The sequence below is a fragment of the Carex rostrata genome, chromosome 19 (assembly GCF_964058835.1).
Source record: "Carex rostrata chromosome 19, lpCarRost1.2, whole genome shotgun sequence".
In the NCBI taxonomy this organism is placed as follows: Eukaryota; Viridiplantae; Streptophyta; class Magnoliopsida; order Poales; family Cyperaceae; genus Carex; species Carex rostrata.
In genome coordinates, this window is record NC_135936.1 from 1,059,599 (window position 1) to 1,085,677 (window position 26,079).

The 26,079-nt window shown below is 32.6% G+C and overlaps 2 protein-coding genes across 2 annotated transcripts; one reads left to right on the forward strand and one right to left on the reverse strand.

The window, feature by feature from the left end:
- The first annotated feature begins 5,534 nt into the window (after positions 1-5,534).
- On the forward strand, positions 5,535-11,208 carry LOC144571596 (uncharacterized). Its single transcript, XM_078320946.1, has 7 exons — positions 5,535-5,912; positions 7,131-7,266; positions 7,521-7,602; positions 8,112-8,287; positions 9,270-9,407; positions 9,781-9,920; positions 10,593-11,208. The coding sequence occupies exons 1-7, from the start codon at positions 5,795-5,797 to the stop codon at positions 10,871-10,873; spliced, it is 1,071 nt and encodes a 356-aa protein (XP_078177072.1). The 5' UTR covers positions 5,535-5,794; the 3' UTR covers positions 10,874-11,208.
- Positions 11,209-13,041: 1,833 nt separating this feature from the next.
- LOC144571595 (3-ketoacyl-CoA synthase 11-like) lies at positions 13,042-15,576 on the reverse strand. Its single transcript, XM_078320945.1, has 2 exons — positions 15,377-15,576; positions 13,042-14,930 (listed from the first exon to the last, which is right to left on the reverse strand). The coding sequence occupies exon 2, from the start codon at positions 14,909-14,911 to the stop codon at positions 13,331-13,333; it is 1,581 nt and encodes a 526-aa protein (XP_078177071.1). The 5' UTR covers positions 14,912-14,930; positions 15,377-15,576; the 3' UTR covers positions 13,042-13,330.
- Between the last annotated feature and the right edge of the window lie 10,503 nt (positions 15,577-26,079).

A 26,079-nucleotide genomic window follows, 5' to 3' on the forward strand; every position in this document is an offset into this window, starting at 1 on the left:
TTTCATCCAACATCTTGATACAAATCCAACGTGTGTTGCATCGAAGCACACTACGTAGGTGTACACTGCAAAGCACATAATTTAGATCAATATCCTCTAACAAAATATTTAAGTTTAGATCCGGACCGTCCGATCAAAATCCCAATCAATTCGGTTCTAGATGAAATGCATAGGCCCCCTTCAATATTCATGCCAAAACAAATTTGACGGTCCTGATCTAAACTCAAAATCTGAGTTACTTTAGGTGATGAATTTCCACATGAGAGGTTTTAGGTTCTAAATACAAAAAATAATTCTTTGTAAGCATTAAATAAAAATTGCAAGACTAAACTTTCATCATTATATATATATACTCTATATGAGTTAGGCTGGGGTGCTATGAATAGCATAGTGGCCTCTATGCTACGGCTCAATATTCGAGTTTTCAAAATCCAAACGGTCGATCCGAACCGTTCATCTTATTCTCCATATTAATATCTGCTTGGAGACCAAATTTTATAATTTTCTGAATTTTTTTACTATTTATTAAGCCACTTTGAAAATCGCTAATCCAATGGTTTTACTGTTTTGTGCAGCCACCGTTGGATTAACAATTTTGTAAAATACGTAATAAATAGTAAAAAAATTCAGAAAAATGTAAAATTTGGTCTCCAAGCAGATATTAATATGGAGAATAAGATGAACGGTTCGGATCGACCGTTTGGATTTTGAAAACTCGAATATTGAGCCGTAGCATAGAGGTCACTATGCTATCCATAGCACCCCAGCCTAACTCTATATATATATATGAGGAGGGTTCAAATGCCTCCATGTTTTTGTGCCTCCATCATGCCTCCATCTCTCTCCATTATTTTCAAAGTTCAAACAGTCGATCCGAACCGCTCAACCTAACCTCCATACTAAAATATGTTTGGAGACCAAATTTTATATTTTTAGGAATTTTTTTACTATTTTTTTAGATAGGTACAAAATCAGTAAATCTGAACCATCTAAAAATAGTATTTTTGTACCTATCTAAAAAAATAGTAAAAAAATTCCTAAAAATATAAAATTTGGTCTCCAAACATATTTTAGTATGGAGGTTAGATTGAGCGATTCGGATCGACTGTTTGAACTTTGAAAATGATGGAGAGAGATGGAGACATGATGGAGGCACAAAAACATGGAGGCATTTGAACCCTCCTCTATATATATATATATAGATAAATACATAACTGATAGCGTTACTTAATTCACATATATAGCACAGAAAAATAATATACTAGTTACTAGCAATAATTATCAATGCATTTCTTGGCATATTCTTGCATAACATAGTACAACTGTACAACTTACGATTATATCATTATTTATGCTACAACATTATTAATACGGGGAAAGTTTTCGGCTGAAGTACATCATTCAAGTGGGGTTGAATTTTAAGCAGTATACTTTTTAAAAAAAATTATAACCAGTTTTTTTTTTTATCAATTAGTCAATTTGATTATGCTATTTTTTAGATTGCGTTGGACAGATTTAGTCATTTTTACACTCCTAACGACAGAAGCACAATTATTAACAATACGGAAACCTAAATTCATTTCATCAAAGGTCTGTTGGAATCTGGTAAAAACGTATAAAGCTCAATTATAAATGTATGCAAATCTCTGTATTTAATTGATCCTCTCATGTACATCTATGCTCCAGAAATGTATAAATATATGCAAATCTTTATATCTATTTTATTAGGGAAGCGGACTAGGTCTGATATCTACCGAACTCAAATTTGAATGCGAAGGACAGACAAAATAATGCATTTGTTCAATCCGCTTCATAATGAGTGCTAATCTGTTTATCCATTAGAGTAATAATGATCCATTACACGATATCATATACAGACAATATTTTGAGAATAGAATAAGCCCAACCGACGTGATCCGCGAATTTTCACAAGGCATGTGCTGTTACTCGTTGGCTAATTAACAATCTTATAATTAACCACTGTTCTTTTCAATTCAAACCAAGAGGATATCTTAAGTTTCATCCAATATCTAAATGTACAAAAAAAAAATTATCTTATGTATTTATTTTCTGACTTAAAATTCAAAGGTTGCGTTCAATTTGTTGTCTTCAATGTATTCAAGAACTTGCTATAAATATACAAATCTCTTATCATGCAAAAGTTGATGTCATGCATTTGAGGTGATAATTAGTAAATGCTAAAACAATTTCTTATAATGTGCTACAATACTAAGTCTATTGTATCATGCAAGAAGTGGGGTCATACATTTGTGGTGCTAATATATATGGTAATCACGCTTCACACAAAACATAAATCTCAGCGAATTAACCAACTTAATATCAAGGGATAGTAAGTCAGAAAATGATGATTTTGATTTCCCTGTTTATGAAGATTTTCAAGAAAATAGAGGCGTTTGAGCAGGGTTAAATATTTTTTAGATGTATAGGCCATCACTTATTTTGCCTTGGCTTGAATACGACAATCTAATCGTTTATGAAGTTTTGGAGATCAATATAAATAAATTGATTACCATTAATTAATTCACACAGTACAAAAAATATTAACTAGTTACCAGTGATAATTAAATTAAGCGCTTAATAAAATATATATATATATATATATAGGGTCTGTCTAAATTGCTGCTGGCAGTATTTCGGCAGAGGTGCTGCCGGGGCTATATTTAGCCGTGTGATGTCCAAACAACAAATCCAAACCGTTAGATGTTTAATCTATATTATAATCTACTTGGAGACCAAATTTTACATTTTTTTGAATTTTTTTACTATATATTAAGCTGGTTTGAAAACCGCTGATTTCAGTAAATTTCTGCAGCATTGAAATCAGCGGTTTTCAAACCAGCTTAATATATAGTAAAAAAATTCCAAAAAATGTAAAATTTGGTCTCCAAGTAGATTATAATATAGATTAAACATCTAACGGTTTAGATTTGTCGTTTGAACATCAAAAAATAGAAAAAACAGTGGCAGCACCGCCGGCAGAAATGCTGCCGGCAGCAAATTAGCCACAGCCATATATATATATGACACTATCAACGCAACATCAATATTCTTGACATAATCTTGGAAATATTTCGGCTGAACTATTGGAGTCGAATTTTAAAAATCATAACCAATTTATTTGATAAGTTAGTCAAAAGTTAACCCTACTTAATGAAACAAATTAATTGTGCTATTTTTTAGACCGCGTTGGATGGATTTAGTCATGTTAGATAAGTCATTTTTACACTCCTAACAATAAAGCTTTATTATTATTTATTAATAATAATAATACAGAGACATATCCATTTCATCAAAGATCTGTTGGAATCTGATATAAACTTATATAAACCTCAATAAAAATTCTCAAAAAGAGCATCCACAAGAAAAGAGTGCCATTATAAATAAATACATTACAAACAAATGTATGCAAATCTCTATATCTAATCGATTTAATTCTCATGTGCATGTGCTCCTGAAAATTAACTATAAATCTATGCAAATCTCTATATATAATAATCTACGAGTGGTTCCCCATTTCTTTGGATGATTTCATGACCTACGGTCAACGGAGACTTGTTGTGCGTGCTATTCTGTTGAGTTTAGCTATTTTTCGCACTTGATTTATTTCCATAGCTGTTATGCCTGCTATAATGCTATGAACACTATGTTCATCTCCTCCATATGAGAGGTTCGGTCTAGCTCTTGCTAGTTAACTGATTTTTGTAATTATTATATTTCAGTAATAAGATGGACTCTGCCTTAAAAAAAAATCTCATTGCTTCAGTGATTATTATCTTTCAATAAATTAACTCAAGCCTCATTGAAATGTTCAATGACAAAATAATTAATCAAAACATACGAAATTATACTGTTGGAAATAATTAATTCAAGCCTTGTTAATATTATGTTGTGAGAATTATACTGTTAGCATGTGGCTCCTATTAATATTTTTTAATTATATCACTCCTTGCTTGAACTATTTTTTTGAGCTGTTAGATGATATATTAATTTTTGTGCGTAATAATTATATTGTTGAAAAAATAGGATTCAATCATACCTCATGTCTTTATTTTCATTTTCAAAGTCTAAACATCTAAACTGTTCAACATAATCTTCATATTAAAATATACAATCACGTCTCATGTCTTTATTTCTATTTTTAGAAAGCTTTACTATTTTTTTAGATAGATACAAAATCATTTTTTTTCATAAGATTCTGAATCATTCAAAAACAATAATTTATAATAATATTAAAAAATATATATAAAATTTGAACTCTTCTTTTGTTGAAATATGTCTACAATATATTGTGTGCTTACATTAATATTTTTAATCAAGAGCCTCGATTTGAAGTCATAAAAGCACCATCATTTGTGTATAATCATTTAATAATATCAAAAACCTGCGGAAACAATTTATCCTTTCCAATTCTAAATGATGCATCAAATTTTGTTTGAAATTATACTGCTAGAATACAAATACAACATGTTACATGCTTGTATTTATGTTTTTAATCTATTCAGACAAAATTCGAAGTTACAAAAAAGACAATGATGTCCAAAAAAGATTGCAATATTTGAATAATCAATGTAGAGATTATGTTGAACAATTTAGATCAGGTATTTGAATTTTGAAATCAGAAATACAAATGTAAAGTAAAATAAGACTCTCACTTTGCACTCATCATAACCCAACTCACTCACTCTCTCTCTATATATATATCCAGAGAGAGACACACTCTTCAGTCTTCTCGAACAACATAAAAAACTCACTTAAGCAATTTATATTCGCTAATCCTAATTCCTAAACGAGATATCTACTTCTGTGCTAATTTTTTTTTTGTCATAGTGCAATTAAAGCTCGTTACATATATTCTTCCAGAAATGTTTTTAATCAATTATGATTTGAGTAAAGCTAGCGTGTGACATGCTCACCAAGAAAGTTTGGTGAGTATAACTCCAAAAGTATATCGGATCGACGTCAAATGCCAAATCCAAACCGTTGAAATCCATGTACTTCATGAGTAATGTATATATATGCAAAATTTTGAAAGTTTTGAGTTTATTTGCTACACGGTCAAGTGGTCAAAGAAATAATAAAAATTGAATATATAAAATAACTTATAATAAAATGTTCATTTCTTTGACCACTTGATCGTGTAGCAAATAAACTCGAAACTTTCAAAATTTTGCATATATATGCATCACTCATGAAGTACATGGATTTCAACGGTTTGAATTTGACATTTGACGTCGATCCGATATACTTTTAGAGTTATGCTCACCAAACTTTCTTGGTGAGCATGTCACACGCTAGCTTTACTCTTATGATTTCATTGGAGTTTGTCAAGTCAGAAAAACTGAAAGATATTCGCTTGATTTCATTGGAGTTCGGCCTTTCATTCCATCTTGGGCCGGGCCATCCGGATTCTGATCGGACGGTCTAGGATGTAACTCAAAATTTTAATTACTATAGCGGATCCGAACCCGCATTAGACCCGGTCTAGGTTATGATTTCGGCCTCTTTGGTATTATAAAGAGCGAACCCGCCGCTCATTTCTCTTTACCTAGCCCTTAGGTCCGTCTCTCCAGTGTATATACAGTCTTCGATTTATAATTTTCGTTGCAAATTGTATCTGATTTGTAACGTTCCTCAACATTCGATCGGATTTTTGTATCTTTCTTCGTTTTTTCCGTTTGATCTGGAGAGCTGAGGCTGGGGTTAGGCTATAGGAATAGGAATTAGGAGCTACGAACGAGGGTTAGGGTTTTGTTTTATAGATCGGAGAGAAGAAATGGAGAAGAAAAAGGTGGCGGTCCCGCTGGTTTGCCATGGGCATTCTCGACCAGTCGTGGATCTGTTCTACAGTCCAGTTACACCCGATGGTTACTTCCTGATTAGTGCTAGCAAAGGTAAGAATTGTTTCGGTATAAGTTTATCTAAAATTGCTAATTCTTCTGATCTTATTTCGAAATTAAATTCCATCTCATATGATGTCGGTTTCAGATTTGTTCATGATTTAGTTAATTGGATGCTACTTATCTATTTCTGGATGTCAAATGTATGTTGGATAAACTGCTGTAATGGTAATTCGCCTTTTTGATTGACTGGGCTTATCAAATGTATATTTGCAATTGATGATCTATAGATTGAAGATGGTTTCTTGTATAGAAGTTTGTTTAACTATAAGACCAGCTAATCTATAATGATGCAAACCAAACAAATAAAGGGAGGGTGCCCCTTAACAATAAATTATATTGATAATCTTGACAACATTTCTCAAATCAATTTTAAGATGAGGTTTATAATTAGAAAGAAAATTGTTGGAAATAAGATCGCCTACCAATCAAATTTCTTGTCATTCTGACTATTGTTAAAATTTAAAATTATTGATGAATTATAAAACAAGCATCAAGTCGCATCATTTTTTGTAGGCATGATATCTGTATCTGGCTCATATTTATTTATCGTGCAAAGCATATAATTGGATTCATCATCCCCACACCAAAAAAAAAAAATAGTTATACATATATATATGTATAGTTTGCCCTGGTTTTCTTAGGTATAGTAACAATCTGCCAGTAGCATTAAAATAAGGGGGTAAATTGTTGCATGATCATACTTATATATATATAGGTGAAAAAAAAATTCAGTTAAAAATATCCTTCTGACATAGTTGGAGCATTTGCCTTCTCGATCTATCGCTATATATCTTACTCCCTAATATATGGGTTTGCTTCACCCAAATCTTTCATCGCAAAACTATTTGTCAATGAAGACTTCACTGATTTGAGTAAGGACCACATAACTATTATTCATTTGGGAAAACAGTTGAAGTTTTGTACATTGACATATGAAATCTTGAATACCCCATATGTGCCTCTTGTAACTAATGGATAGCCCTCCTGTGCTCTGCTCTCCCTTCTCAATTGTCTCAATTCTCCACATCCATTTACTGTTGCTACATGAATTAACATAGAGGGTTTAACTTCATTTTCTTCTCGGGGCAATCATAGGTTACAGTTTGCATGTTTTATTACTTGTTAGTAATTTTGTAAAGGGAAAAGATCTATTATTGGAGGATCTAATAGAATCTATTGACTCATTATAATTTTGATATTAATCACTAGATTCACAACCTATGTTAAGAAATGGGGAGACAGGAGATTGGATTGGGACATTTGAAGGCCACAAAGGTGCTGTTTGGAGTTGTTGTCTGGACACCAATGCCCTTCGTGCCGCATCTGGGTCTGCTGATTTCTCTGTGTAAGTTGAGAATGGCACCAATAGTATAAGCTTTTTTGGTCATTTAATGTGTGAATTGTTATGTGTATTAGTTGGGGGTATGAATGCCTAGTCTGTAAAATGCAAACAGATCTGTCTTTGAGGAGTTACGTGATCATTTTTATCAGAAAAAAAATTATGATTGATGATATTTATTTGCTATGCATTTACTTTGTTCATAGGATGTGAGCCTGAAGAATCACCTAACTATTCCTGTTGATTTGCTAACTTTGTAGTAAACTTTGGGATGCACTAACAGGGGATGAACTACACTCGTTCGAGCACAAACACATTGTTCGGGCCTGTGCCTTCTCTGAGGTATTTACCTGCTTCCTTTGTTTCGAAAATAAAAAACCTTGTATTTTAGATGTTCCAATGATTGTCAATCAGGACCATAGTCTCCATACTTGTCTGAAGCTACCATCTTTGTTTAAAATCTTGAATTTAACTGAGCTTTACCTTAGTATACACTCAGTTATGGAATAAAACATAAAATTAAATTAAAAAAAGCATAAAGTAATGATTAAGCTGCACTTGGATTTTGCTTGTTGGGCATTTGATACATATTGGTCAGCAACATTACTGGCCCTGGCTGATATAATTGAAAATCTCACATGATAATAGTTGTTTAGATTCTATTTCTGTTTTAATTCATTGTAATGTGTGGTCTTCATAAGCTATATACAGTGCAAGACCAGGACTGTTCAAAACCTTCAAATATACATTCTTTTTGATACATATCCCCCCCACAACCCACGCGCTCACACACACAGTTGGTATGAACACACAGCCATTATGCAACTAGATTGCTGCTATCTGTTGTGCAGGATACACATCTACTATTAACAGGAGGATTTGAGAAGATTTTGCGCATATATGATCTGAACCGCCCTGATGCAACTCCGAGGGAGATTGACAAGTTGCCGGGCGCTGTCAGGACAGTTGCTTGGCTTCATAGTGACCAGACCATCTTGACTTCTTGCAGCGACATGGGTGGTGTCAGGTCTGTATTCTGTGCTTAAATTACCTGTTATTTCAACAACTTTGCTTGGAACGTTGCAATAATTTTGTCTTAGTTGTGTGAATGATTTGACTATTTTTAATCCAAACTTAACTTTTAGTTGTGTGCGTGCTTAAGTATACAATAACAATTCTGCCAAATAAGAGTCCGGGCTCTCTTTTTTGTGTGCACCTTGTTTGAAGGAAAAAAACTGGTTTTAATATGATAAGATTTTGACATTAGTTTACCAATTGGGTTGTTATGACCGTGACTAGAGCTAATGAACTATAGAAAACAATACGCTAGATATGCACTTTGATATTATAATTTTTAGGTTAGTAATTTACAAAATCCGCCCCAGTTCAACATGACTAAGCTTTTGTTACTATTACAAAAAGCCTCGAAAAAATATGAATAAATTGATTAACTTCAATTATGCACGCAAATGTATCAATTATGACAGATTTTGCATTAGTTTACCAATTGGGTTGGTATGAACATGACTAGAGCTAGATATGCAGCTTGATATTATAATTGTCAGGTTAGTAATTTGCAAAATCGGCCCCAATTAGACATGAAGTTAAGCTTTGTATGCACTTTGATAATATTAGGGTTTTTGAGTTAGCGTCTGCAATTTACTGCTAAAAGCACTTTATTGCCTCTTTCTCTGTTTAGAAGCTTGAGCATCAGTTTAACCCAATTTAGCACCAATTGAACCAATTATAAACTCAGGTTAATTTCAAGGTGCCTAAAATTACATCATCAGTTGTACCATATGTCTCATTTTATACTAATTAAGTCTCATTCAATAATCAATATAAAAAATAAAAATTAAGTGGGGAAAAATTTGCAAACTTTTGACCTGTATCTTAGGCAATGTTACAACTCTTAATGCACGTGCTAACTAAAACTGTAGCAACCATGTGATGTAATATTTTCCTTCTCATTCCCTTATTTATATTATTATATATTTGTGCATGTATAGGTTGTCAGATGTGAGAAGTGGCAAAATTGTGCAAACCTTAGAGACTAAAGCACCAGTCACCAGTGCAGAGGTCAGCCGAGATGGCCGTTATATCACCACTGCTGATGGATCCTCTGTCAAGTTCTGGGATGCAAATCAGTAAGTTTTTAGCTCTATCACACGTACTCGTCTTTTGTATGAAAAGAAGTTTAGTCCAATGTGAGATTAATAATGGCATATAAAACATCAAAGAACCATGTATACCCCTAAAAGTGTGAAATATGTAAGCTTGGCCTTTGAAATGAAAAAGAGCTGATAGCACTCCATTCTCCTCTTTATGTGGAGAAAATCACTGGAGCATAACTTGGGCAGCTTGTGAGAAGATATGAACAGATGGATTGAGGATTCTTTTCCTGCTTTTTAGGGATAGGGACACTGAATTCTACTTGTTCGCTGTTCCCGATCCCTCTCTCATGTAGAGGTATGCTTGAGACAAATGGAAATTTAAATTATATGTATATTTTGTTTGTAGCTTTGGGCTGGTGAAGAGCTATGAGATGCCATGCACTGTTGAGTCAGCTTCCCTTGAGCCCAAGAATGGTGGCCGCTTTATTGCTGGAGGAGAAGACATGTGGGTTCGTCTCTTTGACTTCTTCACAGGGGAGGAGATTGGTATGTACATAATACCTACTATTTAGATATTCGTTGCATAGTTGATTGTAGAGAATTCCATGTTTGCAAGATGCCCATAATCTCCTCAAGTATTATTGACATTACATGATGATGGGTGCATTGTTTTTTGGTGGGTTTTCCAGGCATGCATTCTAGGAACTCCATGGCCATATTGGTCAAAAGTTTTGGGAATTGATGTTAGTGTACAAGCATCTTCATTTTGTGATTTGTTTTCCTTAATATAACAAGCTCAATCTTGTTGCATAATTCTAGTGTACATGAATACCCTTGTAGCATTATTTTGATGTCAACAGCACCTTAGAATTAGGGAGTTGCGCAAGTTGAAATAGATGAATTCGGATTTTGTGCATGATTATTAGTAGAAGTTCCTTAATGCTGCCTATCATAAGAGAAATGATTTAATGACTTGATCTCATATTTTTAAATCCTCATATATTTAACTAGTCTTAAGGAATTAGATATATATATATATATATATTGGTTATAGCCAAGTGAAGTGGAAACCTCATACATTGTAGGCAAGCACAGGATAATCTCTGGTTACTAAATGCAGTATTAATATTTTGCATGGTTATATTTGTGGAGCTCCTTGGCATTTCTTCTTTATATGTACTCAGTGTTAATCTAAATTCTTTCTTTTCTCTTGTGCAGCTTGTAACAAAGGTCACCATGGTCCAGTCCATTGTGTGCGCTTCTCTCCAGTTGGCGAGTCTTATTCTTCTGGATCAGAAGATGGCACCATTAGGATATGGCAGATGGGTCCCACTTCTAGTGAAGACCATGAGTCGACAAACCAAAACCCTGACTCTAACCCCCATCCAACATCTAACGGGAATACCACCGGGAAGGTTAAGGCTGGGGTAAATGACATTTCGCTGAAGGTCGAGGGGCTGAGTCTCCAAATCACCAAAGATGGCAATGGCGAGAGCTAAGTTTCCTTTGAGTTTGCACTGTGTACAATACGGGGAAAGTATTGGTGTTGATTGTATGTCTTCTCACTTGCCCCTCTTTGCTGCGCTTTCCTGTGCCATTTTGCGTTAGAGACCCAGAGTAGTAGTGGTTTTTTTTTTTTTTTTTTTTCTGTTGTTGACTAAATGAAGAATTTCAATTGTTGAATTGTAAGCGTTTTTGTTAACTACATTCTGCACTGTATGCTAAAACATAATATAGACTGTCTGAGGTAATCCAAGGGAAAAAGTGAAAAGGAAGAAATGGATAAAAGAAATTATATAATACTAATCCATCTCATAAAAGGTTTTTGTTCAAATTAGCGCGCTTTTGTTAATTTGGTTTTGTCGTTTATTAGTAAACAAGATGCTCGGGCTACTTGTTTGTACAATTTATCTAATTTTTTGTGTCAATATTTTTTGGGCCTGTGCCACTGGGCGGTTGGTTGCTAAAATTGCTCTCGATTTTTCTAGTTTTATTACATGCTGCGCAAGTTGGTAGATATATCTCAACTTGGTATAACTTGGAGCAATAGCCCAAATGGAAATCCAGGACATGCAACTCTAGTCCCGAAATTAATGGTTTATTCAAAATCAAGCTTTAAAATAAGATAATTTCTTTAAAAAAAATCATTTGGCATGTCTTTTCTCGAAATATGAAATTTTACAACTTTTGACTCATGGTCTAAAAATAACAATTTTGTAAAATAATTAATAAATGATAAAAAAAAATTAAAAAAATGTAAAATTTTATCTCCAAGGATATATTAATATAGAGATCATATGGAACGGTTTAAATTGATTGTTTGAACTTTTAAAATTGTAAAACTGAATTATTGTAAGATGCTATAAGTTGAAACTTACAAATATTATTAGTGGATTTTTCTCATAGAAAAAAAAGTATGATTATGCCACAATGTTTCTAGAAAACACAGTCGTAATATGTCATTATAACTTGTAATAGTAAATACACATTTTATTTTAAATGCGGGAAAAACGATGAATCGATTCGATTAAAATAAGTGAGGGGAGAAAAATGGTACAGTTGGCATGATTTGACATTACTCCAATTGTCGTAAATCCAGATGCCACTCCGCTACTCTCCAAATAGAGCATGATCCTGTTATTCAAAATCTAACTGTTAAATTTTTTCATGCACGAATCGCACAGATGAAAAGTCGGATTTAGAATAATAGAGTCATGCTCTCCTATTTGGATAGCAACAGAGTTGCTCCCGTAAATCCAACCATTTGTGTACTTGTATTTTTAACCACCAGCATAATGAAAAGGCTAGTGTAGCATTCAATTGCCAACTGATTCCGATTAATTAGTATTTAATGAGTTTGGATAGTTGGATTGGATATTTGTACTTCGTTTCCTATAATCTGCTGAAAAATGTAAAGCGGCCAGCCAATACTTTTGTTGTTGTGCTTTTCGCTCCCCACATTTGCGGTATCATAGTCGCACGTTAAAAGCATGACCTTTTTTTTTTTTCTGATGCCATCTTGTGGGGTCACATCATTGCCTTAGTTTTCATGACATCGGAGCTTCTTGTCCTCAGCCAAAATTCATGAGCAATGTTTAAGCAGGCATTTTTCTCCTGGTAATAACAGACTAACGGTTTTAGACGCTGTTGATACTTTACCCTAGTTCATGAAATTGTAACACAATTGTAACTTCACTGGTAATAACAGACATGATTTTGGGTATGCAAACCTCAATTCTGATCGTCTAATAGTACTATCACAAACTGTGTGTGCAACCAGCGTATGAGCATTGCATGGGACGCCAATTTTATGCGCAACAGTGCAATACACACAATTAAGCATGAGATCGTATGTGTATGCAGAATGCGTGTCCCTACAAAAATTAAATTTGCTGAGAACATCTGAGTATTTTTTTAAAGTACGCATAGGTTTACTGTTTGATACAGAATACGACAAGAAGGTAAAAAAAATGATCTAGCCAGAGATGTTCAGAGAATTTATGAGACAGCTTCAACTTTCCTGTTCTCAGTATATTTTGCATAAATGATCAGAGGGGAGCACATTCGGTGAAAGCATTTACGGACCAACCACCATCTAAAATTTACAGATCTCATTAAATTACAATAAATACATAAGTAAAACTGAATTAGATGAACATAGCCTCCAGTATAGAAATTCAATCAATATAAATGTTCAATAATTAATGGAAATAACAGCTAGGTTGAAACATTTGGGCCTACACTGATAAATACAAAACAGGCAATGATAAAATTATCACAAATGAGCACAAATTACTCAATAATTAATCAAGATCACACACTAAAAGTAGATCAAAGTTACCATCAACCTACGAAAAATCACCTAATCGATTTTTAATGAGCCCCAAGTTTACCCAATTCAATTCAAACACATTGCACAGAAAAATGCCCTGAATTTAACCCGAGAAATAAACCTATTAACTCAGTGATGAAACCCTAGGCACCTCAACTGGAAACCTGTCAATCTCATCCATCCATGGGTTTTTCTCCTTTGCTGGGTCAACAGTTTTCAAGGCCTTCCAAACCGCACTGTTGCACTTAAACCCGGATCCAAAAGCAATCTGCCAGATCCTGTCCCTCTTCCTGACTCTCCCCTTACCCTCGGTATATGCCAACTCGTACCAGAGAGAACTACTGGAGGTATTGCCGAACCGGTACAAGGTCATTCTAGAAGGTTCCATGTGCCACTCAGACAGCTGCAAGTTCTTCTCCAGTTCATCCAGCACTGCCCTCCCTCCAGCATGGATGCAGAAGTGCTCAAAAGCGAGTTTAAAATCAGGGATGTATGGCTTGATCTTCATCTTGAGCAATTTTTTACCAATCAATGTGGCCAAAAACAGTAATTGTTCAGAGACCGGTAAAACCAGTGGGCCCAAAGTTGTAATGTTTGTTTTCAATGCATCAGCGGCAACCACCATGAGGTCTTTAGAGAGAGAAACACCAATTTTAGCTTCAGCATCCTCCTCTTGGGTCACGCAACCAAAGCACTTGTCATCAGCCCCCTTGTGGGTACGTACCGTGTGTACCAGCTCATACTTAGACCGGGAACGGTCTGATCGCTTGTTTGACAGGAGAATAGCCGCGCCACCCATCCTAAACAAGCAATTTGAGACAAGCATAGAGCGATTGTTGCCAAAGTACCAGTTCAGAGTTATATTCTCCATGCTTATCACTAGTGCATAAGAATTCGGGTGTACTTGTAGAAGATCCTTAGCGAGGTCAATTGAGAGAAGCCCTGCACTACATCCCATTCCGCCAAGATTATAACTAACAATATTACCACGTAACTTGTAATGATTTACAACCATGGCAGAAAGGGAAGGTGTCGGGTTAAACAGACTGCAATTAACAACCAAAATACCAATATCCTTCGGTTTTATACCTGTCTTGGCCAACAATTCATCGATGGCACCGAACATAACAGTACAGGCCTCTTTTCTAGCCTCAGCCATGCACGGGTTGGGAGGGATGTTAAGTACTGCCTCCGGGAGATACGTATCTTCGCCAAGGCCGGATCTTTCTAGAATCTTTTTCTGGAAATCGAGGTTCTCTTGTGTGAACGAACCCGTCAGAGCTGAACGGTGCATAAAGGTTTGGCGGCTACACTTCCTTTCAGGTTCAGGTTTGTAGCACGCAAAGTTAACAAGGTAAACGGGTCGGGGACGGGTGAGGAAGTACAGAGTGCAGAGAAAGACCAGGAGAGAGAGGCAGATGAGGAGGTTGACCTGGAGGTGGGCCCAGAGGTTCAGGAGGTCCTCGAAGGAGAGAGTGGAGAGGTGTACGGCCACCAAAGCAATTAACGGGCAAAGGAGGAGGTACATGAAATGGGTTATCAGGTAATGGTACCCAAGTTTGACATACTTGAGACGAACAGATTGTTGGAAATCTGGCAGACGGGACCGGAACGGAGCAGGTGATTGTGCAGATGCGGGTGCGGATTGCACCGGACTGGGGTTCACCCCATTGGTCTCAGCGGTAGGCTGTTTCTCCTCGGCCATTTGATGGATCTGATCAGACCTGAAGAGAGAAAATATATTGAATCAGGATTAGTAACAAAATGAGAAGTACGAGTAAATCATGCCAAGATCCGGTCTTTAACTCTTTGTTTTATGAAATAAGATTTGCAAAAGCGGCTATAGTAATCAATTGAAGGCGAAATTGAGGAAAATTTCTTCATCACATAGAAGGTCCATTTCTTTTGGAGATAATATATCAGAGATTTGAGCAATAAAAGGCAAATGCCACAGAGAAGATTTTACGCCCATAAGTAAGAAATCATAAAATAAAAAAAGAGCTAAAACACGAGTTTCAATTGAAAATCTAGCGCATGACAAGTGAACGAGCTTAGGATGGTGACATAAATCAAGTCAATGCAGTTCCCAAACTCGCTGTCCACTAACAAAATCTAATCGAAGTTCAAAACCTGAGAACGAATTCCAAAAATTAATTGAAAAAAGAAATACCTTGTTCCTAGTGCTCAGGTATCGCGCGAAGCTCAACGAACTGTTGGAAAAATTTGAAATGAAAATTTGAAAGAAAAGAGCCTAAAATAAGTAGCCTCCCTCTCCTCTCTTGGCGGAGACAACAACGCGTCTTCTGGAGAGAGAGGAGAGAGACGAGAGAGAGAGATGGAGATTTGTGTTAGGCTGCTAGCTAAATACAGAGTGGATGCAACGGTGTATTATATAATACCCTCTGTTCTTTCCAATTATTAAAAAAAAAAAAAGAGGAAGGAATCTGGAAAGATTGAATGGATTTGAATTTCAATCGGACGGCCCATTTGGAGCAATCGTATTAATCTCAGTTTTACAGGCTTTAATATCAGTTTATGCCAACTTTAGGAACGTTAAAAATATACGACTATGTACTTACCTTCTGCGCTGATGACTGAGAGGCGAGAGCCACTCGATTTTTCCACGTCATAGGTGTAAAATGTTAGTAGAACGTGGTTTCGGAGGACGTAATCCAAATATGTGAAGCCGAGTCATGACATGACAAAGGCGGCTTTTGACTGAATTTATCGTCTCGTGTGAATCCAAATTCCAGCACCCAAATTTCCGATGAAGACAGGTGAAGCTTCAACGGTTCGTTATACTCGGTTTACTTTTCCAATCCCTCCTCTTCTAGCATATTTTTTTTTAGCTTTCAAAAGCCCGTAGGCAACTCTTCTCGCATTCTTCTAGAACGGAAGTGTTTACTGCTTCACAAAAATAATAATTATAATAACATTTTATTCCGGGTCAGTGTCAATCACTTAAAAATCTTTTTAGTTTTATTGTTTCCTTTAAATTTTTTATCAGCTGTGTTGTGAGTTATTTTATTATTTTAGATTAAAATGGCTCTGTACACTACAGTATTTTTAAATATTATTTTCGAGAACTGAATATATAATCTCTTTGTAGAGAAACATGATTCGTACCAGTGGACTAAACTGTGCTGTGAGTTTAAAATTAAAATTTCTAATTGGCAGTTACTTTTTGCATAAAATAATCATCTTCAAGAAACATTTAATTTTACCAATATTATACAATTGACCAGAACTCTGACCTGTCAGAAAATTAATTGGAATTTGTATATGAGGAAAGCACTTCATATCGTATAAAAAAAAAGTTTCTCCTCGGATTAAAACGGTTTGTATTGCCCACAAATTTTATAATGTTTTTAAAAAAAAAAAAAATTAAAGGTTTCTCTAGCAAGAAATCAAGACGGTCGCAGGACATAACAAGAAAATATAAGCATTTCACATCCATTATCATAAAAATAACGGCAACAAATATATCATGCTGTAAAATTAAGATCGGGCATATGAACGTTTTGATTTCAATAGAACGGTTTAATTCTCTCTCACTGAGGCTAAGGTAGGTACTCTGCATGGTGCAGATTGGTTAATATTATGGATCAAATTTTTATTTTTAACGTTCAAATAATGATCTAAATCACTCAACATATTTTTTTATATAAAAATGTACTTAAAATCAAAATTTACATTTTTTTTTACTGTTTGTTGTATATATATAGAAAATCACTTGATATAAAAAAATTTGGACATTTCAAAAATAGTGATTTTTTTATCTATATATAAAATATAATAAAAGTTTTATAATAAAACTAAATTTGATTTCCAAGTATATTTTAATATAAAAATCATAATGAACAATTCGAATCAATTATTTGGACTTATTTTGACTTTTAACAAAAAAAGTTGATACATGAAAGTGAGCCATAACGCTATGAAATCAAACAATAAATTCATATATATTGAATAGCTAGAATAGCTTGCAAAAAGTAAGATTTAACTATTCTAATATGACAAACGGTGAACTAGTTATTCTAGTTACTGGTTCGGTCAAAACTGATTCAAATCCTTTGTTGTTAATTTTTTCAATTTATAATTCCTTCACCATTCTCAATAGAGCAATAGAACAAGAGGACGGTTCAAATACACCCAAATTTTTGTGCATCCAAATGCATCATATATTTCAAATCTTTTTTCTCCGTTTTCAAAGTCCGAATAGTCAATCCGAACCGTTAGATGCGATCTATATATTAAGATGTGCTTGGAGACCAAATTTTATATTTTTTGGAATTTGTTTACTATTTATTAAGCCACTTTGAAAATCGCTGATTTTACATTTTCTGGACCATTGGATCAGCGATTTTCAAAGTGGCTTAATAAATAGTAAAGAAATTCCAAAAAATGTAAAATTTGGTCTCCAAGCACATCTTAATATATAGATTGCATCTAACGGTTCGGATTGACTATTAGGACTTTGAAAATGAAGAAAAAGAATAGGGTGTATTTGAGTGCACAAAAATTTGGGTGCATTTGAACCCTCCTTATAGAACAATTGGTTAGAAAAAAGTTCAAGGACTACTGAATATCTAAATGTCGAGGATTCGTGCCCCGCTCACCACTTCACATCCTCTGCAAAGCTTAAAAAAAAAAAAAAACACACACACACACACAATTCCTTCACTATTGATATTTTTAATCAGGCTCTTGTCAAATTTTAATTGAAATAAAGTGTTATAAAGTGATGAGCAACAGTACTAAAGTAAACATAAAAAAGATTGTGATAATGATAACAATGAAAATATTAGTGTTTTCACTTTCCAAAAACTATGATGCAGACTGTACTAACAGAAATTTACTTCAACTTATTCAATTGGCCGAAAAAGAAATATGTATACAGCAACATGATTTTGATCATGCCATCCTTATCTCCATCGTATTGTAAAATAAAAAATTATTAGTACACGCCTTCTGGTTGAGAAAAGTTGTGAAGTTTCGTTGGTGGATGGGAATTGGTGGGACTAAATTGACGAATTGCCCGGATACGAAAGTCGTCCGTTGAAAATTGGTCAACCCTGACAAACTACCTGTGACCTACCTCATTTATTATTGTTCTTGTGCTCATTGGAAAAAAAAAAAAAAAAAAAACTTTCTCAATTTCTACCCAATGAAGAAATAAAAATAAAATTAATGATTTATGTTTGTAAACGTAATAAATCTTTAAAATATATCAAATCATTGAGTATTTTAAATATCGAATTTTATCATATGACTGAAAATTATTATTTTGTAATAATAAATACTTATCAATTTGTGAAGTATATCTAATTCAACATTCAAAATTAGTTACTTTATTATGTGATCACTTATAATTTTTTAATACTAATTATTCAATAGTAATTACTTCTGTTTAAAAAGGATTTCTTTTCAATACGTAATTTTATTTTCAAACGAAATCCGAATATTTCTAGTGACGTGTAAACTTAAAACACAGCGATGATAGCTGAACATGCAACTTCCGGCATTAATTTATTTGGAGGATAAGCTTCTGACATTCTTTTAAACCATTTAAAGTACTTTTTTTTTTTTTTATGTTAATAGCGGGTCCCAAACAGCCTTTGAAGTTTGAACTATTATTTTTATTTTTGCCCGGTTAATAAGTTACCTTTACCTTATTAATTTCGAGTTGACAACAGGCACATGCAGAGAGTTCAAAAATCACAAGAAAATTAAGTGTCTAATCTTCACGTTCACGTTGCATAAGTTGGTGGCAGTGACACGTATGATGCTTAATTAATTTCTCAGACATTTTATGTACAAAATATATCTCAACTTTCTTATACGCATTTTTTTTTTTATTAAAATCTGTCATGTTTATGTTAGGTGGATCTTAGTAACGACTTGGTCTTCGCTCCAACTGTACATATTTTCTTAGATTGGTTATAATGTATAAAGATATTAACAGTGCAATTTTTTACTTTGTGCAGTGCATAAATAATATAATCAGAATAGCGTCAAAGTTACAACTGCTCCGTGAATATCTTTACCCGAAATTTTTAAAAGTACCATTTTTTCAAAAATGATAAATCAAAAGATTACGATTCTGTGAAATTTCAAAAAATAGAATGGCCGCATTCCGTAGGTGCGGCCACATTTTTTCGGACCGCATCTAGGCGATGTGGCCACCCTTTTTTTTTTTTTCTTCTTCAGGTTGAATTGCAGCACAAGAAGGCAAAACAAAAAAGAAAAAAAAAAAGTGGCCGCATTTTCTAGATGCGGCCATGCTATTTTTTGAAATTTCACATAATTGTGATCTTTTGGTTTATCATTTTAGAAAAAATTGTACTTTTAAAAATTTCGGAATCTTTACCCGGTTTAACCATGGATAATATAACTTCGATTTGAATTGTCTGATCTTAAATGAGCAATTGGAGGACCGTTAACAATATTTATAATTTAAAAATCTTAAAATTAAAATGTAATCTATACATTATGATTATGATAATGATTAATATTATTATTATTATTTAAAATATAAATTATATTTAATTTACCATATTAATAAGGTATAAATTAATTTTTACAGGTTTTCAAACTAATTTCTTAACTCCAACCTCATTTAATTTTGAAGCCTCATTTCCAGATTCCATTTTGTCTTTTTCGTGATTTGAATTCCTATTTTGGTCCATATCTATGAAACAAAAAAAAAAAGACTATTGAGACTTAATGACAGTTGCATTGCACGTATCATATTTTAAAGCACAGCTTGTGTAGGCTGTAGACTGTAGCCGTGTAGCGGCTGGCTTTTTAAGAATATTTTTTGCTGGAGAAGTTATTAGTGAGATTTCTTGGAATATCTGGTAGCTTCTACCATGCTTTTCAAAAAGAGATTTCTTGGAATATTGAATGCTTAAACGCTTTGGACAAAATAACTATTATTAATTTTAAGCTCGTCTGACAAATTATTATAATTAAAATATTGGGTGACTAATATATATATATTTGTCTATGAGTCCGAATAATGTCATTTTTGTACTAACGGAAGGAGTGAAAATATTAACCTACGAGCAAAGTAACCAAAATTGGAATGAATAAAAGAGTAGAACCGAGTGTTTTTAAGCTCATCAAGTTTTATATGAATTTAATTTCAAAATTTATCAGATTGATTTAATACGACGAATCTTAACCGGTGAAACTGATTTACTTCACAAGAAATTTAGTATAAATTTAAACGGTAAAAATAATAAAAAAATTAATGCATTAAAATTAAATTATAAATCTTTTTTATTGCTTGATTTTATACTGAATTAAGTCAAAAATTTACAAATTTAACATGTAAACGCATTAATTGTGAAGTAGATCGGTTTCAACAATTTGAACTTATTGTTCAAAACCATTCCAACAAATTTTGAAGTTAAACTCACATAAGGACTTGGTGTGGTTCCTACTCTTGAGTGAGTCTTGCATGCATGTGCTAGCTAGGCTCAACAAGATGGTTTAGTGAGCTTAAATTTATGAATTGATTTTAAACGACAATTCAAACTGTTAAAATCGATCTACATCACGAGTGATGTGTGTACATGTAAAATTTTAAAATATTCAAATTCACGTAGTACAAAGTAAAGTGGTCAATAAATGATGAAAAATGAATGCATTGAAAAAAACTTATAAATCTTCATTTTAAGTCACTAAACTTTATCATTTGTTACAAATTGGCCATTCAAGTTTGATTTGCTCCTTTGTAGCCACACAACTTTCATTTGTCTCAATCAAGTCAATCTATAACTTCTCCATCCAAAATATTAACGGAATATGCTCATCATGTCAAAAAAACTAAATGAATATGGTCAATTTGTCCAAGATACTAATAGAAAAGTTATATTTCATTATTTTTTATGATGAAAAAGCTATAGGGTGACTTGATTGACCAATTCATGACAAATAACAAAGTTTAGTAACATCCAGCGAAATTTACCCCTTGTTTTGTACTATTCAAATCATTATAGTTATTAAGTCAAATTTTAGTGAGGCTATGGTACATTATAATGCGCACCTACATTTGTACTGTGTTACGGTTTTATATCTTTGTTTTTAAAGTTCATATATTAAATTCAAACTATTCAATATAATATTCATATGAGAATATATTTGGAGATCAAATTTATTTTTTAACAAGCAGAAAATCATCTGATTTAAATGTTTTGGACTATACAAAAATAATAATTTTCTTTTTATCTAAAAAATAAAAAAAACTTTAAAATGTAAAATTTAGAGATCATTTTGGGCAGTTAGATTCGACACTCTTCTATCTCAATTCTGGAAACTGAAGTACTCCCTAAAATAGCACAATACGGTGCATGCGTTACATTTATTTAGATTTGTTTGTTTGCCCATATCTTTTTTTCAAAAGCATGAGCGAATGAGCCGGTAGAAATCAACTTGGTACTAACCAATTGTGAGCAAGAGGAGGTAGCGTATTCAAATTTGTCTACAACTGTTGCGTATTACAAAAAGGAGCATAGTCGGTACACCATTTCTCATGAGCTTACGATTTGGTTCGTAATATAGATTGATATTTTTATTTTTTAAATTCTAATGGTCAATTCGAACAATTCAATGTAATTTTCATATAAATATGTACTTGTAAACTAAATTTTATATTTTTTTGTACCTTTTTACTATTTGTAAAAATAGATAGAACATTATTATTTTTGGATGGTTCAAAATTTTTAGATTAAGTGATTTTCTACTTATCTTAAAAATTAATAAACAAATTTTAAATAATATAAAATTGGATCTGTTAGTATATATTCATATGAAGATCATATTGAACAGTTCAGTTCTATCGTTAGAATTAAAAAAATTAAAATATTAATCTGTATTACAGGTCAAATCCTGTTATGCATAGTACCAGAGACTTGCTCATTTCGTAATCTGCAGTTTTTTTTGAGGTACGGAAGATGTGAATTGACCAAAATTGGAAGGGAAAATCGGTAGATTTTATCATTCGTCATCAAATTACCATATCGGTTCTAACTTAAGCTAGTTGGTTATATATATATATATATATATATATATATATATTTATGTTTAATTATGTGTTAAATTAAAATTCGGTAAAAGCTTACAAGGTCCAGGTCCATATTTAATTAGGATTTGAAGAGTCCAATGCAAGTAATTTACTTATACGAAATAGAATTTCTTCTATAAAATAAAGATAATTCATGATGAGTTGATGACAACCATGCAATATTAATTAATAATCTTTCCATACTCGTAAAATTTCATTCCCCATTGTAACAATCGAACATGTTATAAAGGGAATGACTGATTAATTATACTTTTTTTGGACCCTTTCGTGAACAAATGAAGACCTTGGCATTTTTTGAATGAATGATTGAGTTGGCAGCCTGATATTTTTTAAATTCTATAATTTCAGAGGTGTTTTTTTTTTTTTTTTTTCAAATGATATTAATAAATTTTTCGGTCAAACTGATGTATGTGTGGTCAGTGATGAACTGATTACACAGTCAATTTAGACGCTAAAATATTCTTAATCACTGCATCTGAATTTTAGTGGTGTATTATTTGTTGTGGTGGTGTGTTATTTGTTGAAACTCCCTTATAATATTAAAATATTTGGATTTAATTTTTCATTATAATTTAAATCATAAAATACATCAAATAAATCTAGCCATTGATATTAAATCAATGGAGCAATTATATTTTATATACATATGTATTATTTTATGCTTAGTATGGACTCTGATAAAATAACAGCGGGCTCATTGTAACCATTTTGAAACTTCGTAGTATTAATTCCGATTTTTTTATTTATATCCAAAATAAAATAATTTTTTTAAAAACTAACCAACTAGCTAATGAAATTGCAAAACTACCCAAACCGGTTAACCATTAACCGGACTCAAATCAAATTTTCGGTTATTGGTTTCCCGAACCCATTGAAATAGTCCGGTTAACCATTAACCGGAAATTTGATTTGAGTCCGGTTAATGGTTAACCGGATTTGTGCATTTTTTTTTTTTTTTTTTTTAAAACAGAATTTTTTTTTTTTTTTTATTCTTTGTATTAAAATATTAGAAATGTTGAATATATTTCTTTGAAAATAAATGGAATACAATATAATTTGATTTATTAGAAAGACTGCAACTAATAACCCGGATCAATATTTTTCAGGCCGGATTTTTCGCGGCTGTAAGAAAAATTAATATATTTCTTTATGTGCTATTGGAAAAAAAAATGCTTAGATTCTGAGTTATTGATCCCGGTTCAAAAATCACTTCTATGTAATCTAGAAAATATTGTGATCCTTCTAGGACATTTAATTTATGAAAAGTTGTATCTATTTTTGAAAAAAAACAAAAACTTTAATTTATTTAATGATTGTTTTTAAAAAATAATTCTCAAAATAGATACAACTTTTTATAAATTAAATGTCCTAGAAGGATCACAATATTTTCTAGATTACATAGAAGTGACTTTTGAACCGGGATCAATAACTCAGAATCTAAGCATTTTTATTTTTTTCCAATAGCACATAAAGAAATATATTAATTTTTCTTACAGCCGCGAAAAATCCGGCCTGAAAAATATTGATCCGGGTTATTAGTTGCAGTCTTTCTAATAAATCAAATTATATTGTATTCCATTTATTTTCAAAGAAATATATTCAATATTTTTAATATTTTAATACAAAATTTTTTTTCTGTTTTCAAAACAAAAAAAGAAAAAAAAAAGAAAAAAAAATGCACAAATCTGGTTAACCATTAACCGGACTCAAATCAAATTTCCGGTTAATGGTTAACCGGACTATTTCAATGGGTCCGGGAAACCAATAACCGGAAATTTGATTTGAGTCCGGTTAATGGTTAACCGGTTTGGGTAGTTTTGCAATTTCATTAGCTAGTTGGTTAGTTTTTTAAATTTATATTTTATTTTGGATATAAATAAAAAAATCGGATTAACATAATAGTATTAATTCATAACAGATTCAAATTTTGTATATCACAAGATTCAAATTAATGAAGATTTCATAAATTTTGTATATTACATACGAATTTAATAAACTTCAAATACATTTGTACAATTTCCTGTACCAGTTTATTAATATAGATTCGGATGAAGTTTCTAAATAACTATATATTAATAATTTTTCTTTCAGATGATTAATTAGACTAGAACTGGGATGTTCTTGAGCTCACCTCTTTGTGAGTTTAATTTCAAATATATCAAATTGATTTCAAACGAAAAATTAAAATCATTAAAAAATTAAAAAATTATAAATTAATTTAGTATAAAGTCAAGCGATTAAAAATTTTGTGTCAAGTTTTATGCGTAAATCTCAATTCTCATGAACATCGGATTTAGCTCAATCAAAATAATATTGAATATCCTAATTTTTACATGATGACGGTTCAAATACTTCGTCGTGCCTCACATCTTTTATTTCTATTTTCAAAATTTAAACAATTAATTCGAACTGCATAATATCTATATTAAAATATACTTTATGACCAAATTTTATATTTTTTAAAATTTATTTACTATTCTTTTTAGATAGGTACAAAATCACTGTTTCTGGACCATTAAAAATAGTGTACTATCTAAGAAAGTTAGTTAAAAAATTCCAAAATATATAAAATTTGGTCTGCAAGCACATTTTAATGTAGAGATCGTGTTGAGTAATTCAGATCGATAGTTTAAACTTTGAATTCGTTGATAAAGAATGTGAGACACGATAGTGCATGAAAGGCATGAAGTATTTGAATCCTCATCTTTTTATTTTGATATTTAAATTTTGAATTTATTACTTAATTTTTTTTTAAATAAAATTTTAATAAAATATAAAAAGAATAAAGAAAGAAATTTAAATTGTCTCCTACAAAATACATTCTCAATTTAAACCACTAAGATGTGTTTACCAACTAGCAAACAAATGGTGGAAGGCGAGAAACAAAACACCTCGTTTCCTCCGCAAGTTTTTTTTGAAGATATCGCCTGGCGACTCCAGAAAAGATTTTGAGAGTCGAAGAAGTCCATTGTTTCCTTCGGCCTCCCTCCTTTCATTCCGTCCGGTTCACTCCGCCTTACTCAATCCGAGCAGTGCTTTTATTAATGAATCTGGTCACTGCTACGCCTCGCTACTCTCTCGTCTCGACTCATCGGGTTCAGATGGAGGTGCTGTAAATTCACCCCACCTCACCTTTAGTATCCACTATCAGTATACATCAATAAGGTACATGTTTATGATTGATGGCAGTGAAGTTGTTAGCAATACTGTGATCTTCTTCTTCCTCCTTTTCTTTTTTCTTTCTTCTTCTCTTCGTCCTCTTCGTTCTCTTTTACTTCGACCTTTTTTTGTTCTCGTCGTATTCCCGTCTGAATAAATCAGACACAAGCCTCATCTGAGCATGAAGGCTCCCCTGAATTTCCCTGTCCTGCTTTAATTTCAACAATACTGTTTTTGTGCTAACGACCAAAATTTTAGCAGGTTCACAATTTACTAATCTGAGCACGAGCATAAAAAATCTTGCAGGCTCAATATACTACCGATATGAGCAAAGAAATCCCGACTCTGCCTTTATTTTTTGATTTTTTTTGTCTACTTTTGTAAAAAAAATTACAACACTGGTATAAAATTATAAAATTATGTATAAATGAATTGTCGTGATTATTAAAATACCTACGAGTTTTAAATAAAAAAAATATAGCAAACAAGCCGCAAAGTTGAAAACGGCAGTGGCATAGATAGATTCTCCGTTCGTTGTTTTCAACTTTGGTAAATTCTGATGAATTTTTTTTTGTTAAATTCGGTCAGTGTCTGATGTGATCATATGACGAATGTCATGTCAG